The sequence below is a fragment of the Pristis pectinata genome, chromosome 13, assembly GCF_009764475.1.
Source record: "Pristis pectinata isolate sPriPec2 chromosome 13, sPriPec2.1.pri, whole genome shotgun sequence".
Taxonomy (NCBI): domain Eukaryota; kingdom Metazoa; phylum Chordata; class Chondrichthyes; order Rhinopristiformes; family Pristidae; genus Pristis; species Pristis pectinata.
In genome coordinates, this window is record NC_067417.1 from 30,845,317 (window position 1) to 30,865,888 (window position 20,572).

The following is a 20,572-nucleotide window of genomic DNA, read 5'->3' on the forward strand; positions in this document are numbered from 1 at the left end:
CAGATGCAGACCATTTTACTGAGTACTTCCAGCATTTTCTGTTTTTATTGCAGATTTCCTGCATCTGCGGTATTTTGATTTTGTAATGTGTTGCAATATGTGTGTTGTTGCTTTAATAATCATCTCTAAAATGGACACAATCTTCTTGTATCTGTATACAGAATAATAAGTAGCATGTGCTATTTCACTCTGATACAGACAGGAATTAAGTGCGTGGTTTCCCTTTATTATACTGTCCTAGTTATTGCAATCAGGTAAATCACATTTTAGAAGCAAACACCATCCAGTTTCACTGTAATCATTGATTTTCTTTACATAGTTTCTCATTGTACTGTGAACTGGTCAATCCAAATTAAAACATTCTTCTTTGACAAAAAAAGAGAAAAAAATATTCTGACAATGGCAAGCTAGCACATCACAGTTATCACAACTGGCTAATTCTGCATTTAAAAGCAAGTATTAACAAAATACATCTAGTTATCTTGACACCTATTAGCTTACTACATTAAGCAACAAAGGACAACAGCAACAAAGCTGATGTTTCTAACACACTATAACTCTGATTAGAAGCAAAAGCTGTGAACTCACTAGTTTAAAAGCAGGACAGAAAAATACTGAGCATAGAATACTTTTAATCTGTTACATTAATATTCATTTCAAACTGCTTATAATAGCAGTGCCTCATGGCCAAATCATTAGTTTTACATCTGGGTTTCAAATGACACTTTGATTGGATGTAATGTTCAAAAGTTCTCTCCCACTGTGTCTCTGTCGAGTCTTCTGCAGAGAATATGTCTCGCAGTGCTGACACCTTACTGTGCGTGCTGACTCATCATGTGGTTCTGGAAAGACAAAAAAAAACCCATAAGGGATAAATAACACGTGTCCATATCCACCCAGGGTTCACTGCAGATAACTTGAAAACTTGTACAATTTAGCTTTATGACACAAAGCAACTGTTAGTTGAATGAGGTGCCACTTCCATTAGCTTGACAAGTACAAGATTGAATTCAGCAATAATTCCATTCAAGGGTCTGACACACATACCTTCGTTCTGTTGTATGAGCATAACAAACATTACCGGTAAAGTCATGAGGCAAAATGCTGACCTAACATTTGATACAACTGCAACGTGAGACAATTGATGGAGATATGGGGCTGTTTAAAATATAAAACAGTGAGTGATGAAATTAGAGATACAAAATGTATTATAATGCAAATAATTGGATTTGTTTGAGCATGTGACAGAGATATACATTGATATTTTTGATTCAACTGTAAAGTGTGCATTGCTTGTCACGTGGAGATTAAGGCTTTAGACCGGATGTAATTCATCAAAATATTGTTCATAATGTCAAAAAAGAGAAATGACCATTTTAGTATTTTCATTTTTAATACAATTTACGGCAATATTCAGCAAATTCTGTTTTTCCACCAGAAGAGGGAAGCAAAATACCTGTGCTTTAAAGAAAAGCAGGTCGGCTTTCCTTACTTTAAATATCTGGTTTGAGAATCAAAATATCCTCCACTGCTTTTTAGTTCTGTTCAATTTCTCATAATAAAGCTAACTTTGGCTCAAGAATATACATTTCCAGCATTTACACACCGGAACACATGCATTTTATAAAGAGGGTTAATCATCTCCAATTTCATCTTCACAAATATTAATTTATTCAGGTAAAAATGCTGGCTGAACAGTCAGACCTCACCATTTGCACTTTAATACAATGTAGTATTGTAATCTGGTCTCAGGACACAAATTAATGACATTGGGTGCAGTTGATTCCCCTGTTACTACTGCTTTGTTATACTGGGCTGCATACATCGGCAAAAAAAAACGTACAAATGCAGACAATGATCTTCTGACTGAAAAAGTAGAAGCTGAGAAGACAAATGATTCCACAGAAAATCTGCTCAGACTTTAAGCCGTGGTGTATCTGAATCAGTGCTGGCAGGAGACCTATTTCTAAGGTGAGTATATTTAAAAACATCACTGGTTTGATATTCATGATTCACAAGATTTATATTATGAAACTGACATTTTGGTCTCAATCTAGCCTCCAAGCACCCAAATGAGAAGGATAGTGTGTAAATGTCCAGTTTTATATCTGTTTGCTATGTCACCCAGCCGCTGTGAATGGCACATTATTTCAAAATTAACTTTTAGAAATTGTGTAATGTTCTTCAATGCCAATTAACCATTGTCTATTTAACAAAATAAAATCACATCATCTTTCAATTAACATGCAATATTACTCATACTTATTAAACAGCCTAACCTAATCCTGTTGTTACAGTAAAATAAACATTAAAATGACAATTGTAGATATATTTGAAGTTACTTAAGAAGTGATTAGAGGATTATCTCAAAGGCCAGTATCATTTACATGCTAGCCAGGCATTTCCATGTATTTAACTGGTTGTTTTCAACACAATTTACCTAACAACGGCCAGGTATCATTAAAAAACAAGTTATTTCAGTGTAAATCATATCCAACAAAATCCAGGAGATTTTGTGTGGTTTAAAAATCAACCAAGCTACAAAATTGGCGAGATCTTCAATCAGGATTAAGAGCAATTGCAAATTTCCACTCATTGCAACCACTTTTGGGGCTGAAAGAAGACATGAAATATGATCGTTTGATTCAAGGATTCTAATGAGTTTTTGCTTTAGAAAAATTTATGAAACTGACCACTGTATGTCAATTGGCAAATGGCTCAATGCAGCTTCTACAAGTTATTTTCAGTTATCCAAAATTGGATTACTAAGTGATGTACTAGATAGTCTGAATAAAAGTGGTTATATTTTGTTATGTTTTAATAAAATTGAACCAAACTGTTACTATTAAATATACAAAGACATATTTACCGCTGGAAGTTTTTTAAATTACATTTCACAGGAAGCCAGGTATCATATTCAGGTGTACACAGGATGTGTTTAAGTGGAAACTAAAGAAGAGAGAAGCACAATATTTTGCACAGTGTGATCTACTGGAATTGGAGTCAACAATTGAGCTTACATTGGAAATTCTAGGCTATATTCTTTCCTTAATGTAAGGTGAATAAGATGAAGTCTTTCTTATCTGTATAATGTAAAATGTTGACCAATGCTTCTACATTAAATGCAAGCTCAGATACCCATTATTAACCATTTATTCTGGATTTAATACAAATCCAAGTCCATTTTGCATAGAAAAACCTATGGATTTCTTAATTATAACATTGGAGCAAATCCAATTCAGCCTTCGTATCAGAATCACATCAGTTCAGACACTGTTAGACCAACGGGGCATTAGGGGGCCCAACAATAAACCCTTTGCTGACTGCTGTTGCGAATAATGCCTTTTCTCTTTTTCCTAAGATTTTTTTTGTTATTTCTGAGGGAGATTCAAATGTAGGTAAATAGGGATTAAAAAGCATATTTGCATTGTGGTTATGCATTGTTAAAGGCTTTTTCCCCAAAAAATGAAATACCACCTGCCAGTACTGAAGCATAGAAGAACTGCTTAACTTGGGGGGAATTCCTTAACTTGGGGGGAAAATACCTATTCATATTTCTCATTCTTTTTACACAGAATAGTAGCAAGCAGGTTTAAGATTCAATTATAAATTCAAGCATTTGATATCTGTTTTCTATACGAGTTAATGGTTGAAACCTCTGTTTGATGTACAGGAGTATAAGTGACAAAATAATAACCATATAGTACAGAGACAACAAAGTACAACGTTGTATACCAAACTTGGATAGCACTTTCGTTAGCTTCCTCTCAATATACAAGTCTTTTGAAACAATAGCATTCAGTACTCATACTTTAATCCTTCCTATGCAAACATGCTAATTATAATATTTTAAATAATTCTACAAAATTGAGAATTCAACATGATAATAACCCACCAATTCTACTGGTTACAACACATATAAAGAAACACTGGTTGTCATAAACTTAAATTTTCAGGGAAAAAAAGATCTACAGAGAATATTAGATTGTTCCTTGTCCCCATGGCAAACCCACCACCTTGGAAGCCAGCCAGTTTGGGGAGCTGCAGCTGTGCACTCTCTCCTGCTGCCTGACCCGGTTTTCCTGGTAGTGCATTGTACAGAGACAGATGTGTGAGGCTCATCACTACCACATCTGTCCCACTACCTGACAGTGGGCAAACGCAGCATCCTGTGGGACCAGTCATCTCACAAAGCCTTTCTTAAAAAAAAGATAAATGCTATTTTGGGCCAAAATTCTCAGGATAGCTTCTTCAAGTGATGATGGGTTATGTCAGTATTTGAAGGCCAAAATCAAAAGCTCTCTTAATATTCAGGGTTACTGTCAATACACCGACAATTTGTCATTTATTAATGACAATTTGTTTCAGATGACAAATGAATTTCTTTTATAAATTTTATCCGATTTTTAATTTAATTAATTATTGAATTTTCCTGCTTTTTAATCCAGTTGTATATTTACAAGTAAATGAGGCACAAATGTCATTTAAAGTTTTTATCATTTTTTTCAGTGTGATCTCAGAACCTGGCTATACTTACGGAGTGGGAACTTAGAGACTCATAGCCTGTAATTCCCTAAACAAAGAATTTTCAACCTTGGCCGAGTCACTGGGACACACCTATTTTCTGCACCTTCCCAGCATTCAGAAACAAAAAAGACAAAAAGCAAATTGTTCTCACATAATTTCTTGTGGCAACTGCTAATTTGCACCAGTTACATTCCAGGCGCACACAGATTGCCCATTCAGTTGGTTAAAAAAATTACAGAATGTTGAAAAAAATAGAAAACATTTTAAATGAAAGAAGCACCATAATGATTTTAAAAACATTTTTTACCGTAGCTTTCTAACTAAATAATCTAGAACTAGATGGATATTTAACTTATTTTCAGCCATTTAAGTACTTTTGAACTATGGTTATTATTGTAATACAGGGAAACATAGCAGCCAATATGTTGAAAGCAAGATCCCACAAACACCAGTGGCAAAGCATTATTTAGGGCAGCCTGGAACCATACATTTTTTTGACAGGAAACCTGTTATGCAAAGATCATTTGGTCCAAACACAAGTAAAAAGAATACAAAGTCTTGATTCAATGTTTGGTCTAATACAAGTAGCTACTATTTTGTTATTATATCCTGCAGCCCTTCACACATTAGATGTTGCTATTCCAAACAGAAGAGGATATTCAGTATCAGTACAAGAGTATATATAGAGCTGTAGCGTCCTCAGGTTATCAGTGTGTTAAAAGACAATGTTTGGAATGGTGGCTAAAGTGAGAGCCATGCCTGACCATGATGTTGCATTGGCAAACCTTAATGCCATCACATAAGGATGTTTGCTTTTAGATTGTTTTTGACCAGCAGTTCAATATTGCACTGAGGTCCTCTGAAGGACTTTGGCATTAACAGGCATGTCTCTTCACAAAGCAAAGATTATTAAAAATTTAGATGAATGTACTACCTCTTTAATATAATACTTTACTGTTTTTTGGGAAGTGTTGTAATGTTGGTGACAGCTGTGTGGATAGATCCTTGTGCCAGAAATTGATGTTTTATCAGTTACTGCAGTACAGAGCTGGATTTGTGCCACATCTAAATGATATGTTAATATGACCTACTGCACTTTTCACCACTGACAAATTACAGGGTTATTCCCTTTTTATTAATCCTGTTTTTTTTAAAATAAGTAACTAGGTTAAATCAATATCGGTTGTTTTTCTTTGAGAAAGGAACTCGTCTTTTGAAAAATGCCATTCATAAAACAATCATTTGCAGTTTAATATTTTTTTTAACATTCAAAAATTATATGAGATTTGATATACTTTAAACATATCCAATGTAGATTCAGGAGAGAGAAATAATAAGAGTTAAAGGCATCCAAATTCAGTTTTACGATAATTGCTTTCATTATGTGACTATTCTTTCTCTAATTACTTCAGGATATTTCCACTTTTTTAGGTTAGTATACTATGTATTAAATAAGATAAACTATCTAAATCACCACCATAATTCTCCGAAGAATAATAGACACACTTCTTAATTTAGGCCTTTTCAAGCCAAACATTTCAGTATTTGCTTTTTGAGCAAAAACAGCTTGGATCTGTATCGCATCTTTAATGGAGGAAAAAGATCCCAAGGCATTTCAGAAGATATAGTCCAACACTGAGCCAGGATAACCCTGTAAGGAGGGGTAAGTAAAAGCTCAGCCAAGCCAACAAATTTTTACAGAGGGCATTAAAGATGACAGAAGTAGAGATTTGGGGAGGAAACTCCAGAGATTGGGGCTGAGGTGATAAAGTAGAAAGTATGTTGTGCAAAAGGTATCTGGAAAAATAGTGTCTGGTGAAAAGCAGTGGGGAGGGAATTGGGCAGGCAGTGGGGTCATTGTAAAACTGAAGAAAGTTATAGAGATGGGAACTGAGGTTACTAAGAGATTTGAAGAAAGGAAAAGATCTTAATGAGCAGAGGGTGATGAGCGAGTTGCACTATAGCCAGCAGAGTTTCAGATGAGTTGAAGTTCACACAGTGTGGAGGATGGAAGGCCAGCACAGGGAGTTTTGTAAAAAAAAGTTTGCTTTGTGCAAAGCACATTAAGGGTTGTTCGTGGTAGACCCCTGGCACTCTCACCTCGGATATAGAGAGATATGGATTCAAGTCATACTGCAGAGAATTCAGAACGTAATCTAGATTGGTATGTCAAGTGCTGCAAAGAGACAGGTGCACTGTTAAAGATGTCATCTTTTGGAGGTATTTAACGGAGGCTCCATTCTAGGGAGTGAAGTCAAGCATGTGGATGAAGTGTCAATGGGTGTGCACTTTGGGGACGGTGACCATAACTCAGTAAGTTTCAAAGCAATTATGGAAAGTAATATGGATAGTCCAGAAATTAATTCTCAAAGTTGAATGCAATGTACAAGGCCCTGGCAAGTATTGATTGGGAGCAACTACTTGTAGGTAAATCTAGATTTACGAAGTGGTTGTCTTTTAAGTGAAAGTCCAGGGAACCCTGGAAGTGAAGGGATATTGCAGGTTTGATGAAGAAACAAAAGCATATGATAGGTATTGATCCCTGAGGACATAGAACGTTCTTCAGGAGGACAGAGAGTATGAGAGTGCTCAATAAAGAAATTAGGAGGGCAAAGAGAGGCCAGGAAATATCACTGGCAGACAAGATTAAGGAAAATTCCAAGGCACTTTATAAGCATATTAAGAGCGGGAGGGTGACCAGGGAGAGAGTGGGGCCCATTAGGGACCAAACGGGCAATCTGCATGTGGATCCAGAGGACGTGGCCAAGGTCTTAAGTGATTATAGTGTCTGTAATTGGTAAGGAAATACACATTGTGGTTGGAGATTTTATTTGGGAAGGTGAAATTCTCAAACATGTTCAGATTAAAAATAAAGTATTGGAATGTCTTAGCAGGCATATGGGTGGATAAATCCCCAAGGCCTGGTGAGATCTATCCCAGGCTGCTAATAGGAGGCAAGGGAAGAGATTACTGGGGTTCTGATGGAGATATTTAAATCTTCACTAGCCACAGGTGTGGTAGCTTTGCTCAAGAAGGGCAGCAGGGATAAGTGAGCCCAGTTAATCTAACTTCAGAGGTAGGGAAATTATTGGAAAATTCTGGAAAGGTGGGGACTGATTTGGGAAGGTCAGTACAGGTTTGTTGGTGGGAGATCCTGTCTAACATAATTGAATTATTCGAAGAAATAAATAAATATATTGATGAGGGCAGTGCGGCTGATGTGGTTTAAATGGACTTCAGTAGGCTTTTGACAAGGTCCCACAAGGAAGGCTGGTCCAAAAGGTTAGAGTCCACGGGATCCAAGATAAGTTGGCAAATTATATCCAAAACTGGCTTGGTAGTAGGAGACAGTGTACAATAGAGATCTGTGTTGGGACACTTGCTGTTTGCTTTGCAACTTAGATGAGAACATAGGAAGTATAATTGGTAAGTTTGTAGATGACCAGTAAATTGGTGGTATTGTTTATAGTGAGGAGAGTAATCTTAGGCTACACAATGATTTTGATCAGTTGGTAAGCTGTGCAGAGCAATAGCAGAGGGAATTTAATTTTTCTGAGTGTGAGATGATTCATTTTGGGGTCAAATAAGGGCAGGACGTATACGTTAGGGTTCTTGGGAGTATTCAGGAACAAAGGGACCTTGGTGTACATGTCCAAAGATACCTGAAAGTGGAAACACAGGTAGTAAAGTGATGAATAGTACACATGGGATGCTTGCCTTCTTTAGCTGGGGCATAGAATATAAGAGCAGGGAGGTCTTGGTACAACTTTGTAAAAAAACAACTAGAATATTGTGGTCACTTCACTATCGGAAGGACCTGAATATGTTGGAAAGGGATACAGAGGAGATTCACCAGGATGTTGCCTGGGATGGAGTATTTCAGTTATGAGGAGGGACTGCAGACAGAGACATCCGGGGGGAATTTGAGAGAGGTATACAAAATGTAGATAGGGTAGATAGTAAGAAACTTTTCCCCCATGGTAGAGGTGTCTAAGACCAGAGGGCATAGGTTTAAGGTGAGGAGTATAAAATGTATTTTCTTTGCATGATGAGGAGAACATGCTTGAACTTCATGTGGTGATTAAAAGGTAAGCTTCTGATGCCAAGGTTGTGAACTGACACAGTGGCTGGGGAGGAGGCAGCTTTGGTCTTTGTAAAGCACAGGTGAAGAAAATTGTAATTCATTGAAAACTGAAAATCAGAGATGCAGTTGGCCAATACAGAGATAAACAGAAAGATTGGTGGGGTGGGGTGGGGTGGATGTGCTGGAATGGTAAAGAGGGGAAGATGAGAAAGATGAGAATTCCCTGTGAGATTAGAAGGGGCATGACTGAAATTCTCTGGCTGTGGTAGAGAGGCAACAGTGAATCAAGAGAAGGAAATTTCTCCAAACCAGCCAGCAGAGAAGATAACATACTCAATCAACCTGCACAGAAAGGATAAAACTTAGAGAATGAAAGGGTCAAAATAACAGGGTAATGCTCAATGTCCTGCCACAGAATAGGACTTGCCCAGGCTGAGAGAAGACCAGAAACTATTTCAGTAATTCAAACAAGGAGCTGCATGAAGAAAAGTGATAATTGATATAGGAGTTGCACTCTGCAGAGGGAAGGGTGCTTGGAATGATCTAATTACGCAAAAGGACAGAAGGCAGTTGTCTTGAGGAGAGTGTTGGTGGTGATTCTAAAATGGAGGGGAACATTGCCTTGTTAATACAAATATTGATTAGCAAGGAAGAAACATTGGATCGCGAGCAATTAACTGACCTCAATGGCATTGTAAAGGTATAGCTGCCATCCTGATAAAATGTACCTCTACAATTCACAATAGAATTAAAATAAAATCAATTACAGAAATGAAAACAAATAGTTGATGTAAATGCAGAAAGCACATTGTAACTCAGATTGATTTTAATTTGAAAAGTTGACAATTTAGATTAAAACAATGAACAACCAATTTAGTTACATGGACAGTTCTTTGTCAGTGTTACTGAAGATTAATGAAGTTCAGTTCTCCCTTCAATTCCAAAACCAGAAGATTTACAAAACAATATAAATGTTAAGACAAGAAACTTATCTAAACAAAGGCTCAGCTGTTTGGAAGAAATGAAAGAGGGAGCACTCTGTGTGTGTGTGTGAGTGTGAGTGAGAGAGAGAGAGAGAGAGAAACACATTCTGAATGAATATATTTTCATAAATTTCATCGTATTTAATTACACTACGTCTTCAGAAGGCTATAATGGACAGGTCTGTCAGGTAATCATGTGACTCCACAGTTAACCTGTCAGGACATTCTTATTCTGACTGTCCACCAGATGTCACAATTGTGATTACTCTATCCTGCTGCAGCATAAGAATCTTTCAAAAAACACTTTAAACTACAAATAAATAATTTGAGGGATTAGTGACTCACTGTGCTATCCCTGTCTAACTTCTGCCAATAGTTCATCAATTTATTCGTGGTAGTGTGCAGTCTCTTCCCCTATTTTTTGTAACAGCCTTTTACCATGTAGAGCCACCTATATTCATCTTTAAAGCACAAAAGCAACTGGAAGCTGATGAAAGATAAACCAATCAAAGAGACACTTACATCAAGCTGACTAAGCCATGTTCTGGTTGGAACCCAGAGATGATGCTAGATCAGCACTGAAAACTGCAAAATATGAACCCAAGGTAAAGAACATTGCTTTGGCTGTTGACTGATTACACAGGAAGGATCAATAAACTGAATACTCTGTGGGACTAGATCTGATCCTTTCAACCTTAAATCACACCCAAACAGTAATTGATGTTTCTGAGTCAGGAGACCGAGTAAGTGAACTTAAGTCACTTGAAAAAAAAGAGATCCCACTTAATTAAAAGCGCAACAGGAAATTCAGCAATTAATACTTGGGCCACCGTATTCAAATCACAATTTCTGTTATGGCTTTCCAATATGCTTTAACAATTACAGCAGAACTGAATACTATTAATTCCCAGGAATTCCAGCGATCTTCCACAAAATTTAAAGCAGGAGAGAGCGATGGAGCACTTGTTGAAATTCTAACCCTAACATTTACAACCAAATTTTAAAAAAATAATGAATTATCTGCATTCTCCTTGTTCCCTGCCATAACTTAGACACAAAAGAGAGAAATGTGTTGGAAAATGACTGAGAATCAACTGCAATGATTGTTTTTTCTGCTGTTTCCTCCATTTCCCACTTGCCAACCCCTTGACCAACTCCTCCCAGGCAAATGTTGTCAGATGAGTGGATCAAGATGCAACTGCTCCCTATGCCCACTGACACAGTTCACTGAAGGCCTGGCCAGTTCTGGTCTCCATTGATGCAAAAAATGAACCCCAGGGGAGTGGAGGTTCAAACTAGGGAAGCCTGAAGGTACTCTAGACCATAATCTTTACCCAAAGAAAAGGGCCATATATTTAAATAAAGTCTTGACTGAAGAACACAAGCGTGGATGGGACTGGACAACCTCCATGCCAGGCACCAGAGATGCACTCATGCAAGTTCTTGTGCTTACTTGTCTAAATAAATTAGATATCTGCAAAAAGTTCAAAGCTGGGCAGCATCAATAGTACGATAATTGTCAGCATTATATCCTCAAGATTTTTGTGACAACATGTTCAAATCAACAATTAAAATTGTGTTGTTGTCTTGCCATAAAATGATCAGAAGTTAATCTTACCCCTGTGCACCTCAACACAATGCTAAATATTTCCACAAGTTGTCAGTTCTCATGAAGCACTTAAAAGCTATTTCATTTATTTCATTAGCCAAATGAAGACTAAACTGTGACCCAGTTCCCCTTGGTGGCTTCATTCTTTAAAAAAACTCAGCATCTCAGGACACATAAACCCAACAGATATTTGTGTCTTTAATTTGCACTGAATATTTTCAGTACAGGTCTAAGGTACACAGCAATTTCTGAATCAGAGTCATGATCACAGTTGTATTTTACATTTTTTTGGGAATGTTTGCAATTTTAATATTAAATCTACTTTCCAGCAACTGTTCCTTTGGTTGTGTTCATTAATGAAGAATCAACATACAACTCACTTAAAATGAGAAGACTCACTTTTAAGGAGATACATTTGCATTCAGATACTTTATTTCCCAATGTTTAAAACCATTGGGTTTGAACCAGTTTATGATCACATTTTAAAACTTTAATTTCAATCCAACCATTTTGACCATTCTCATCCTTCTGCAACACAGTGGCCTTTATTCAATTATTGCTTAAACAGATCTGCTGTGAGTGCATTAAATCCAGTCTGCTCAACATTAGCAGAACAAGAGAAGTGTTGGCAATTGATTAGCTGATGTGGTGTGGAGAGTTAACATGTCTCATGGTTAATCTATAGTAATAAAGATATCCCCCCATCCTTTACATACACTTCACACTGATTTAGTGGAGCCTGCCTGGTTTAAATCTGCAATACTTTAATGCAGCAATACTAAGTGCTGGAAAATGAGTGCCAAGCCATTACTTAACACATTATACTGGCATTAATCTCAAGCATGTCTGATTTTGTAATAATATCATTCACATCATTATTTCAGCTCTCTTAAAGCCATCACAAAAGTCAAAACATATCTGTAAATAACACTTTCAGAATAGGTAATTGTAAACTTTTGCTGTCCTGATATCTACATCATTAACTAACACCAGAATCTCATGCAGCCAAAAGGATTTGCATGCTTCATTACATGCTACCACAAGGCCAAACTTTATTTACACCTTTTCCAAATAATAAAACAAAGCATTTAATTGTCTTTTTTCAGTGTATTTTTATCTGCTTATTTTTAGACTAGTTTGACAATCTTCCAACGATCCAGGACTAACAGATGGCCTGTCTTAAAGCCTCATATGTTCAGTAGTTTGCACTCCTGACAAACAGTAAACGCACTCAACGGGTGTGCAGTGAATCGTGTGCAGCAAAGGGGTTATAAAAATACACAACTGAATTTGGTTGGTTCGGCTGAACATTTAGGCCAAATGCTGGCTTGGCAACATACAGTGTGGTAACAGCAAACTACAATTACTGGTGGCAAAAGCAGCAGCAGGCAGTATTCCATGCTGTATATGTACATATCTGTACATGCGCTGGAAGTGACATCATACGAGGTAGGTACTTTCTTCACACACTAGATTCCTTTCAAACAAGACTAAGATCAATTGTCTTTTGTTGCACTGTTTAACACGCAAGATTGGATGGTTGCATTTAAAAGGTCCCATGTTATCATTAACAGAATCAGGCAATGCACTCTTTTTAATACTGAGGCCACTAAACTCTGATGGAATATTACCATTATTAAATTTATATTGAACCATCCACCAGGAACCCGACTACCGACCATATATTTTCTTACATTAAACTGAAAAATGTCTCACTTTGCAAAGAATAGCTTTGCAGCCAAGAGCAACTTACAAAATGGTATGATTTGCATCAAAGGGATAATATTTATACACTGTGCAGCTTTGATATCAATATGCTTTACAATGTGTCAATCAAAAAACTCAAGTGGAGATTTTATGTACAAGAGATGAATGATCCATAAATCTGATATTTGAAGCATTGTTTAGTGAGACAAATTTCAAGGCTGCCAAGAGGACTCCTTTCTTCTGTCTTCAAGGCACATTGAAATCATCCACAGAGCAGGCTGATGGTCCTTTGCAAACAGATTCTTACATAACCTGCAAGCTTCATATGGGGGAAGTTAAACTGAATAACAGTTGAAATGTGCAAAGGACTATAATGCAATAGCGTTACAGTGGTACAACAGGTGGAGCTGCTGCCTCACATCCGCTGGTTCACCCTCATCAACTTTAATAGAGAAATTCCCAAAGAACTCCAATAAAAATAATTTGCCTTTCATAACCATATTATCGTTTTCTGTGTGTTTTGATATCATACCTTCAATAATAGATTCCAGCATCTTCGAAGAAGGAAATTAAAAAAAAGGTAACTACAGAGAGAGGAGAAATATAAAGAGGTTTAGCAATTTAAAATTAGATAAGTCCCCAAGTCTGGATAAAATGTATCCCAGGTTGTCAAGAGAACTAAGGGAGGAAATAGCAGAGGCTCTAACTACATCTTTTCAATCCTCCTTGGCTGGACTGGAATGTGCTAATGTGTTACCATTAATTAAAATAAAATGTAGTAAACCTAACACTGGTTGCAGGCAAATTACTAGAATAAAATCTGAGTTGCAATATAAATCATTTGGAAAAGAACTGATTAATTAATAACAGTCATTTAAGGATACAATATGGGAAAGTCATGCCAGACTGCTTTGAATGAATTTTTTGAGGAGATATCAAGTGTGAAGTTGATGGGTGAGGGTGCTTTATGTAGTCCACATGGATCTTTGCAAGATATTTGACAAGGTCCTGCAATGCAGAATGACCAAAAAAAGTAGAAGCCCATGGGATCCAAGAGGAGTGGCAATTTCTATGAAAAATTGGGCCAGTGGGAGAAAATAAAAGTTAACGATCATCAAGATTCTCAGTGATGGAAGGGCTGCCTCTCGCTTTTTGTGATATACATTAATGGCTTGGACTTAAAACATACAAGTGCATGTTAATAACTTACCTGAATGCAGCAGGATAGGTAGATAGGGTGGTTAAGAATTCATATGAAATACTTAACATTATAAGCTGTAGTACATAATATGAGGAGGGATGCCATGCTGGGGCTGTACAAACACTAGATAGATAACAGCTCGAGTGCTGAAGACAGTCTGGTTACCATACTGAAGGTGTATTTGTATTAGAGAAGGTCCAGTAAGAGAATACGGAGGAACAGAAGGATCTATTTCCCTTAGCTGGGAAATTAATCACTATGGGGCACATATTTAGGAGGGTTAAAGGGGAGTTAAGGAAATTTGTTTCCATCCCAAGAGAAGGGGGAGCCTTAAACTCACTGACTGAGGAGCGCTGGAGACAGAAGCCTCATCACATTTAAAAAGGATCTGGATGAATGCTTGATGTGATGTAAGTTACAAATCTACAGAAGGGGAGCTGGGAAGTGGGATTAGTCTGAGAAATGCATTTTCAGGTGGTGCAATTACAATGGTCAAATGGCCTCCTACTGTGCTGTAAATTACTAGTTTACAATTCACACCCAAATGCTTGGTGCGTTACAAAGTCAGAAGTCAAGGGAATGGAGAAGTCCAGCTCCAATTTACAAAGGGACTTGTGCAGAGCTTAGAGTCCACCCTTTCCAACAGGGAACAGTTGGCTGCATCCATCAATGCACTTAATGGAGCCAATCGTGAAACAGCCACTGATGAACAATGCCTTGGCTTTGTTGCAGCAGACTCAGCATCCATCAATGTCTGACTGCTGCAATTGAGGCTTACATTGTGGTGGCTCCATGGGTAGTACACCTCCCTCTGACTCAGGAGGTTGTGCGTCACTCCTGAGTCTAAAGCAGAAAAACCTAGGTTGATTCTCTAGAGCAGTACTGAGGGAGTACAGCATTGTCAGAAGTTCAAATAAATCATTAACCTGTGGCCCCATCTTCATTCTCAACCAGACATAGAAGGTCCCATGATGCTATTTTGAAGAGAAGGTAAGTTACTCCAAAAACCTACTTCAGCTCCAGCCAAACTATTCCCTATGAACAAATGAAACTTTGTATCCAAACTCTGCAGATTGGCAGCAATGGCCAGAAGAGATAACCCAACACTAAACCGTCAAGTAGCTAATGATTTTTTAACTAGTGCTGGTGTATACAGGTGGGGCTCACGTTTGTATTTATCTCTGTTCATTTGTGCAAAAATAAGAGCAGTCAAAGACTGGATTGTGGAACCCCAAATGCCATTCATTTACCCAAGCTGCCACCTTCTTGGATCTGTGGACAGGCTCTCTAAGGTCTTCTGTTCCTCTACACCTCTCAGTCACTGACCAGTTATTGTTTGCATCCCCCCTCAAATGCATTATCATGTATAATCTTGCACTTTGCTGCGTATCTGACCAATGCATTAACATTTTCCTGCAATCCATAACTACCTTCTTTCCTATCAACCACACAACTCTAATATTTTGTACAACCTGCAAAATTCTTAATCGTGGATTTCTAAATTGAGGTCATTAATATATTTCATGGAGAGCAATAGACATAGCATTGATTCCTGGTTATATCCTGACTAAAGTGATTATCTCTTGCTGCGAATGCTGCTGCAAGCTACTCAGTCCATGCAAATATGGAGCAACGAATCACCTACCAGAAATGGGCATATACATAGCAGACATCTTCCCTGTAATAGGCCTTGCAGTGCTCAATACTTCAGTGATAACCAGCTCCCAGCAGTTATTTGACTAACGCGAAAGGGCCCCTATTATTGAGAAACTTTTGACTTTTTCACCACGCTTGTGACTGATGTATTTATGTAATCATAGTAACATTCGCATGCTGCTTTGAAACTTTATTAATTTAAAGGATTGGATATGACTACTCTGTATAGATCGTAGAGATTAAAAAAACTGTTTTCTTCATAACTATATAATATTTAAATGGATATGCAATTATTGTAATTTTACTAGTTGATATTTTTGGAAATGACTCAGCATTCAGGCTTTCTTATTGTCCATCCAGTAACAAGGAGATGGAAGGATCTTGTCTTCCCTTGACATTATATGACTAAAGCATTTTTTGTGAAAATGATAAAGGAAAAGAACAACTGAGCTCCCTGTGTACTAAGTTAGATGCAAGTTATGAAGTAATGCCATGTCCAGCATTCAAGATTGGCATACCAGCTGGATATAGTAAAGCCATTTAAGTGATGAACTTAACAAATCGATTACCTTTTGATATTTTCTTAGTTTCTACTAAGAATAAAAGCTTATCAAAACATTTCATTTGATACACAACAATGAAGATGTTAAATGTTGAGCTTTACAAAATGCTGTATGTATTTTGTACTGTATTTGTGCTGCGCATGCCATCAGATCATAAATGTTGTCACAACATTTATGTTTTGACAACACTCAATGCTGCACTGACACTAATTATGAATAATGCAATTGTTCTGAGGAGTTTGGGCTTCTTCCTGCTCCTCCACCAATGCAGAAATGATAAGGTGGTAACACTTTGAAAGGAAAATGAAAATTGTGAGAATTTAATTCATTGGACCTTGCTAGCTACACACCCTATCATTCAGAACTTGAGCAGAATTAACACTAGAGTATGTCAACAAGATTACTGTGTTTCAGTTCTTTCCATTTCTATGAAAAGATAACTCAAAAGTGACCTTGAAGAAAGCTCACCCAAAAATTCTATCGATCTCTGTGGTCTGAACATCCTTTCCTGATGTTTACTGCTGTCAGCTATTTAGGGGATTTCCGATTTCCAGTAATAAGCCTCAACCCAGCAGTCAGTCAAATTGAAGAACTCCCCCTTCCTACCATCCTCCTGGCTAACGTAGAAAATAAAATTGAAGACCTCAGATCAAGACTGTAGTACCAGAAGACATCAGGGACTATTGTGTACTCTGCTTCACAGAAACATGTCTCACCCCCAGCACTTGGGACATAGCACTCCAGCCCAAGGGCTTCACCATCCACCTCATGGACCAGACGATGGCATCAGGTAAAGACAGAGGTGGTGGTGTTTGCTTCATGATTAACTCTTCATGGTGCACAGACATGACGGTTCTGTCTCAGTCCTGCTCCCCGACCTGGACCATCTGGCAGTCAAGGGTCATCTGTTCTACCTGCCGAGGGACTTCTCTGCCGTCACCCTGGTAGCGGTGTATATTCCACCCCTGGCAAACATCAAGCTGCCACTGGAGAAGCTAAACACTGTGGTCAACAGTCATGAGACAGTGCACCCTGACGCCTTCCTAATCTTTGTGGAGGACTTCAACCAGGCGCCAGCTTGAAGAAGTCTCTGACAAACAACCACCAACAATTCACCTGCAGAACCAGAGGAGCAAACACACTCAATCACTTGATCATGAAGTGCTTTGAGAGGCTGGTCATGGCACGCATTAACTCCTGCCTCCCAAACACCTCGACCCACTGCAATTCGCCTACCGTCAAAACAGATCTATACAGTGGATGTCAACTCCCTAGCCCTCCACTCATCTCTGGAGCATCTGGACAGTAAAGACACCAAGAATAATAGGGTTGTTATCATGGGAGACCTCAACTTCCCAAATATTGACTGGCACCCACTTAGTACCAAAGGTTGAGACGGGGCAGAATTTGTTAAGTGTGTCCAAGACGTATTCCTGTCACAGTATGTTGACAGGCCGACCAGAGGGAATGCCATACTAGATCTAGTATTAGGTAATGAACCGGGTCAGGTGACAGATCTATCAGTGGGTGAGCATTTGGGGGACAGTGACCACCACTCCCTTTAGCATTGTCATAGACAAAGATAGGAGCAAAGAGGACAGGAAGATATTTAATTGGGGAAGGGCAAATTATGAGGCTATAAGGCTAGAACTTGTGAGTGTGAATTGGGATGACATTTTTGAAGGGAAATGTACTATGGAGATGTGGTCGTTGTTCAGGGATCTTTTGCAGGATGTCAGGGATAAATTTGTCTCGGTGAGGTAGAGAAGGAATGGCAGGGTGAAGGAACCATGGGTGACAAGAGAGGTGGAACATCTAGTTAGGAGGAAGAAGGCAGCATATATAAGGTGTAGGCAGCAAGGATCAGATAGGGCTCATGAGGAATATAGGGTAGCAAGGAAGGAACTTAAGAAGGGGCTGAGGAGAGCAAGAAGGGGACATGAAAAGGCCTTGGCGAGTAGGGTGAAGGAAAATCCCAAGGCATTTTTCACATGTGAAGAGCAGAAGGACGATGAGAGGAAAGGTAGGACCGAAGGACAGCTTCTACCCCACTGTGATAAGACTATTGAACAGTTCCCTTATACAATGAGATGGACTATGACCTCACGATCTACCTTGTTGTGACCTCGCACCTTATTGCACTGCACTTTCTCCGTAGCTGTGACATTTTACTCTGTACTGTTATTGTTATTACCTGTATTACATCAATGCACTCTGTACTTACTCAATGTAACTGCACTGTATAATGAATTGACCCGTATGATCGGTTTGTAAGACAAGCTTTTCACTGTACCTCAGTACAAGTGACAATAATAAACCAAAACCAATACCAATACTGATTAGAGACAAAGATGGGAAGATGTGCCTGGAAGCTGTGGAAGTGGGTGAGGTCCCCAATGAATACTTCTCTTCAGTATTCACCAAAGAGGGGGGCCTTTATGATGCTGAGGACAGTGTTAGTAAAGTTAATGTTCTAGAGCATGTTGATATCAAAAGAGATGATGTGTTGGAGCTGTTAGAAAATATTAGGACAGATAAGTGTCCGGGGCCTGATGGAATATTACCCAGGCTGCTCTGCGAGGCGAGGCAGGAGATTGCTGAACCATTGGCTAGGATCTTTGAGTCCTCGTTGTCCACGGGAATGGTACCAGAGGATTGGAGGGTGGCAAGTGTTGTCCCCTTATTCAAAAATTGCAGTAGGGATAGTCCAGGGAATTATAGACCAGTGAGCCTTACGTCTGTGGTGGGCAAGCTGTTGGAAAGGATTCTTAGAGAGAGGATCTATGGGCATTTAGAGAATCACGGTCTGATCAGGGACAGCCAGCAAGGCTTTGTGAAGAGCAGATCATGTCTTACAAGCCTGATAGGGTTCTTTGAGGAGGTAACCAGGCAGATTGATGAGGGTAGTGCAGTAGATGTGGTCTACATGGATTTTAGTAAGGCATTTGACAAGGTTCCACATGGTAGGCTTCTTCAGAAGGTCAGAGGGCATGGGATCCAGGGAAGCTTGGCCATGTGGATTCAGGGAAGCTTGGCCATGTGGATTGAGAATTGGCTTGCCTGGAGAAAGCAGAGGGTTGTGGTGGAGGGAGTGCATTCAGATTGGAGGGCTGTGACTAGCGGTGTCCCACAAGGATTGGTTCTGGGACCTCTACATTTCGTGATTTTTATTAATGACTTGGATGAGGGGGTAGAAGGGTGGGTTGGCAAGTTTGAAGATGACACAAAGGTTGGTGGTGTTGTGGATAGTGTGGAGGATTGTCGAGGATTGCAGAAGGACATTGATAGGATGCAGAGCTGGGCTGAGAAGTGGCAGATGGAGCTCAATCCGGAGAAGTGTGAGGTGGTACACTTTGGAAGGACAAACTCCAGGGCGGAGTATAAAGTTAATGGCAGGATTCTGGGTAGTGTGGAGGAGCAGAGGGATCTGGGGGTTCATATCCACAGATCCCTGAAAGTTGCCTCGCAGGTGGATAGGGTAGTTAAGAAAGCTTATGGGATGTTAGCATTCATAAGTCATGGGATCGAATTTAAGAGCCACGAGGTAATGATGCAGCTCTGCAAAACTCTGGTTAGATCACACTTGGAGTACTGTGTCCAGTTCTGGTCACCTCATTATAGGAAGGATGTGGAAGCGTTGGAAAGGGTTCAGAGGAGATTTACCAGGATGATGCCTGGTTTAGAGAGCATGCATTATGAGGAGATACTAAAGGAGCTAGAGTTTTACTCTTTGGAGAGAAGGAGAATGAGAGGAGACATGATAGAGGTGTACAAAATATTAAGAGGAATAGATAGAGTAGACAGCCAGCGCCTCTTTCCCAGGGCAGCAATGCTCAATACAAGAGGGCATGGCTTCAAAGTAATGGGTGGGAAGTTCAAGGGAGATATCAGAGGAAGGTTTTTTATCCAGAGAGTGGTTGGGGTATGGAATACGCTGCCTGGGGCAGTGGTGGAGGCAGGTACATTGGTCAAATTCAAGAGATTACTAGATAAGCATATGGAGGAATTTAAAATAGAGGGATATGTGGGAGGAAGGGGTTAGATAGTCTTAGGTGAGGTTTAAAGGTCGGCACAACATTGTGGGCTGAAGGGCCTGTATTGTGCCGTACTGTTCTATGATACGTTAGACTATTGTTTATTGACTACAGCTCTGCCTTCAATACTGTAATTCCAAGCAAACTCATCACCAACTTCCGAGATCGGGGACTCAACACCTCCCTCTGCAACTGGATCATTGACTTT

At 39.0% G+C, this 20,572-nt stretch overlaps 1 protein-coding gene across 4 annotated transcripts in view; it reads right to left on the reverse strand.

The window, feature by feature from the left end:
- Positions 1–201: 201 nt before the first annotated feature.
- znf423 (zinc finger protein 423) overlaps positions 202–20,572 on the reverse strand; it is a 295,490-nt gene continuing 275,119 nt past the window's right edge. For all 4 annotated transcript variants that reach the window (XM_052028341.1, XM_052028340.1, XM_052028339.1 and 1 more), the window contains one exon: positions 202–842. In XM_052028341.1, the coding sequence (XP_051884301.1) occupies positions 715–842 (128 nt within the window). In that variant the 3' untranslated portion in view covers positions 202–714. The remainder of the gene's footprint in view (positions 843–20,572) is intronic.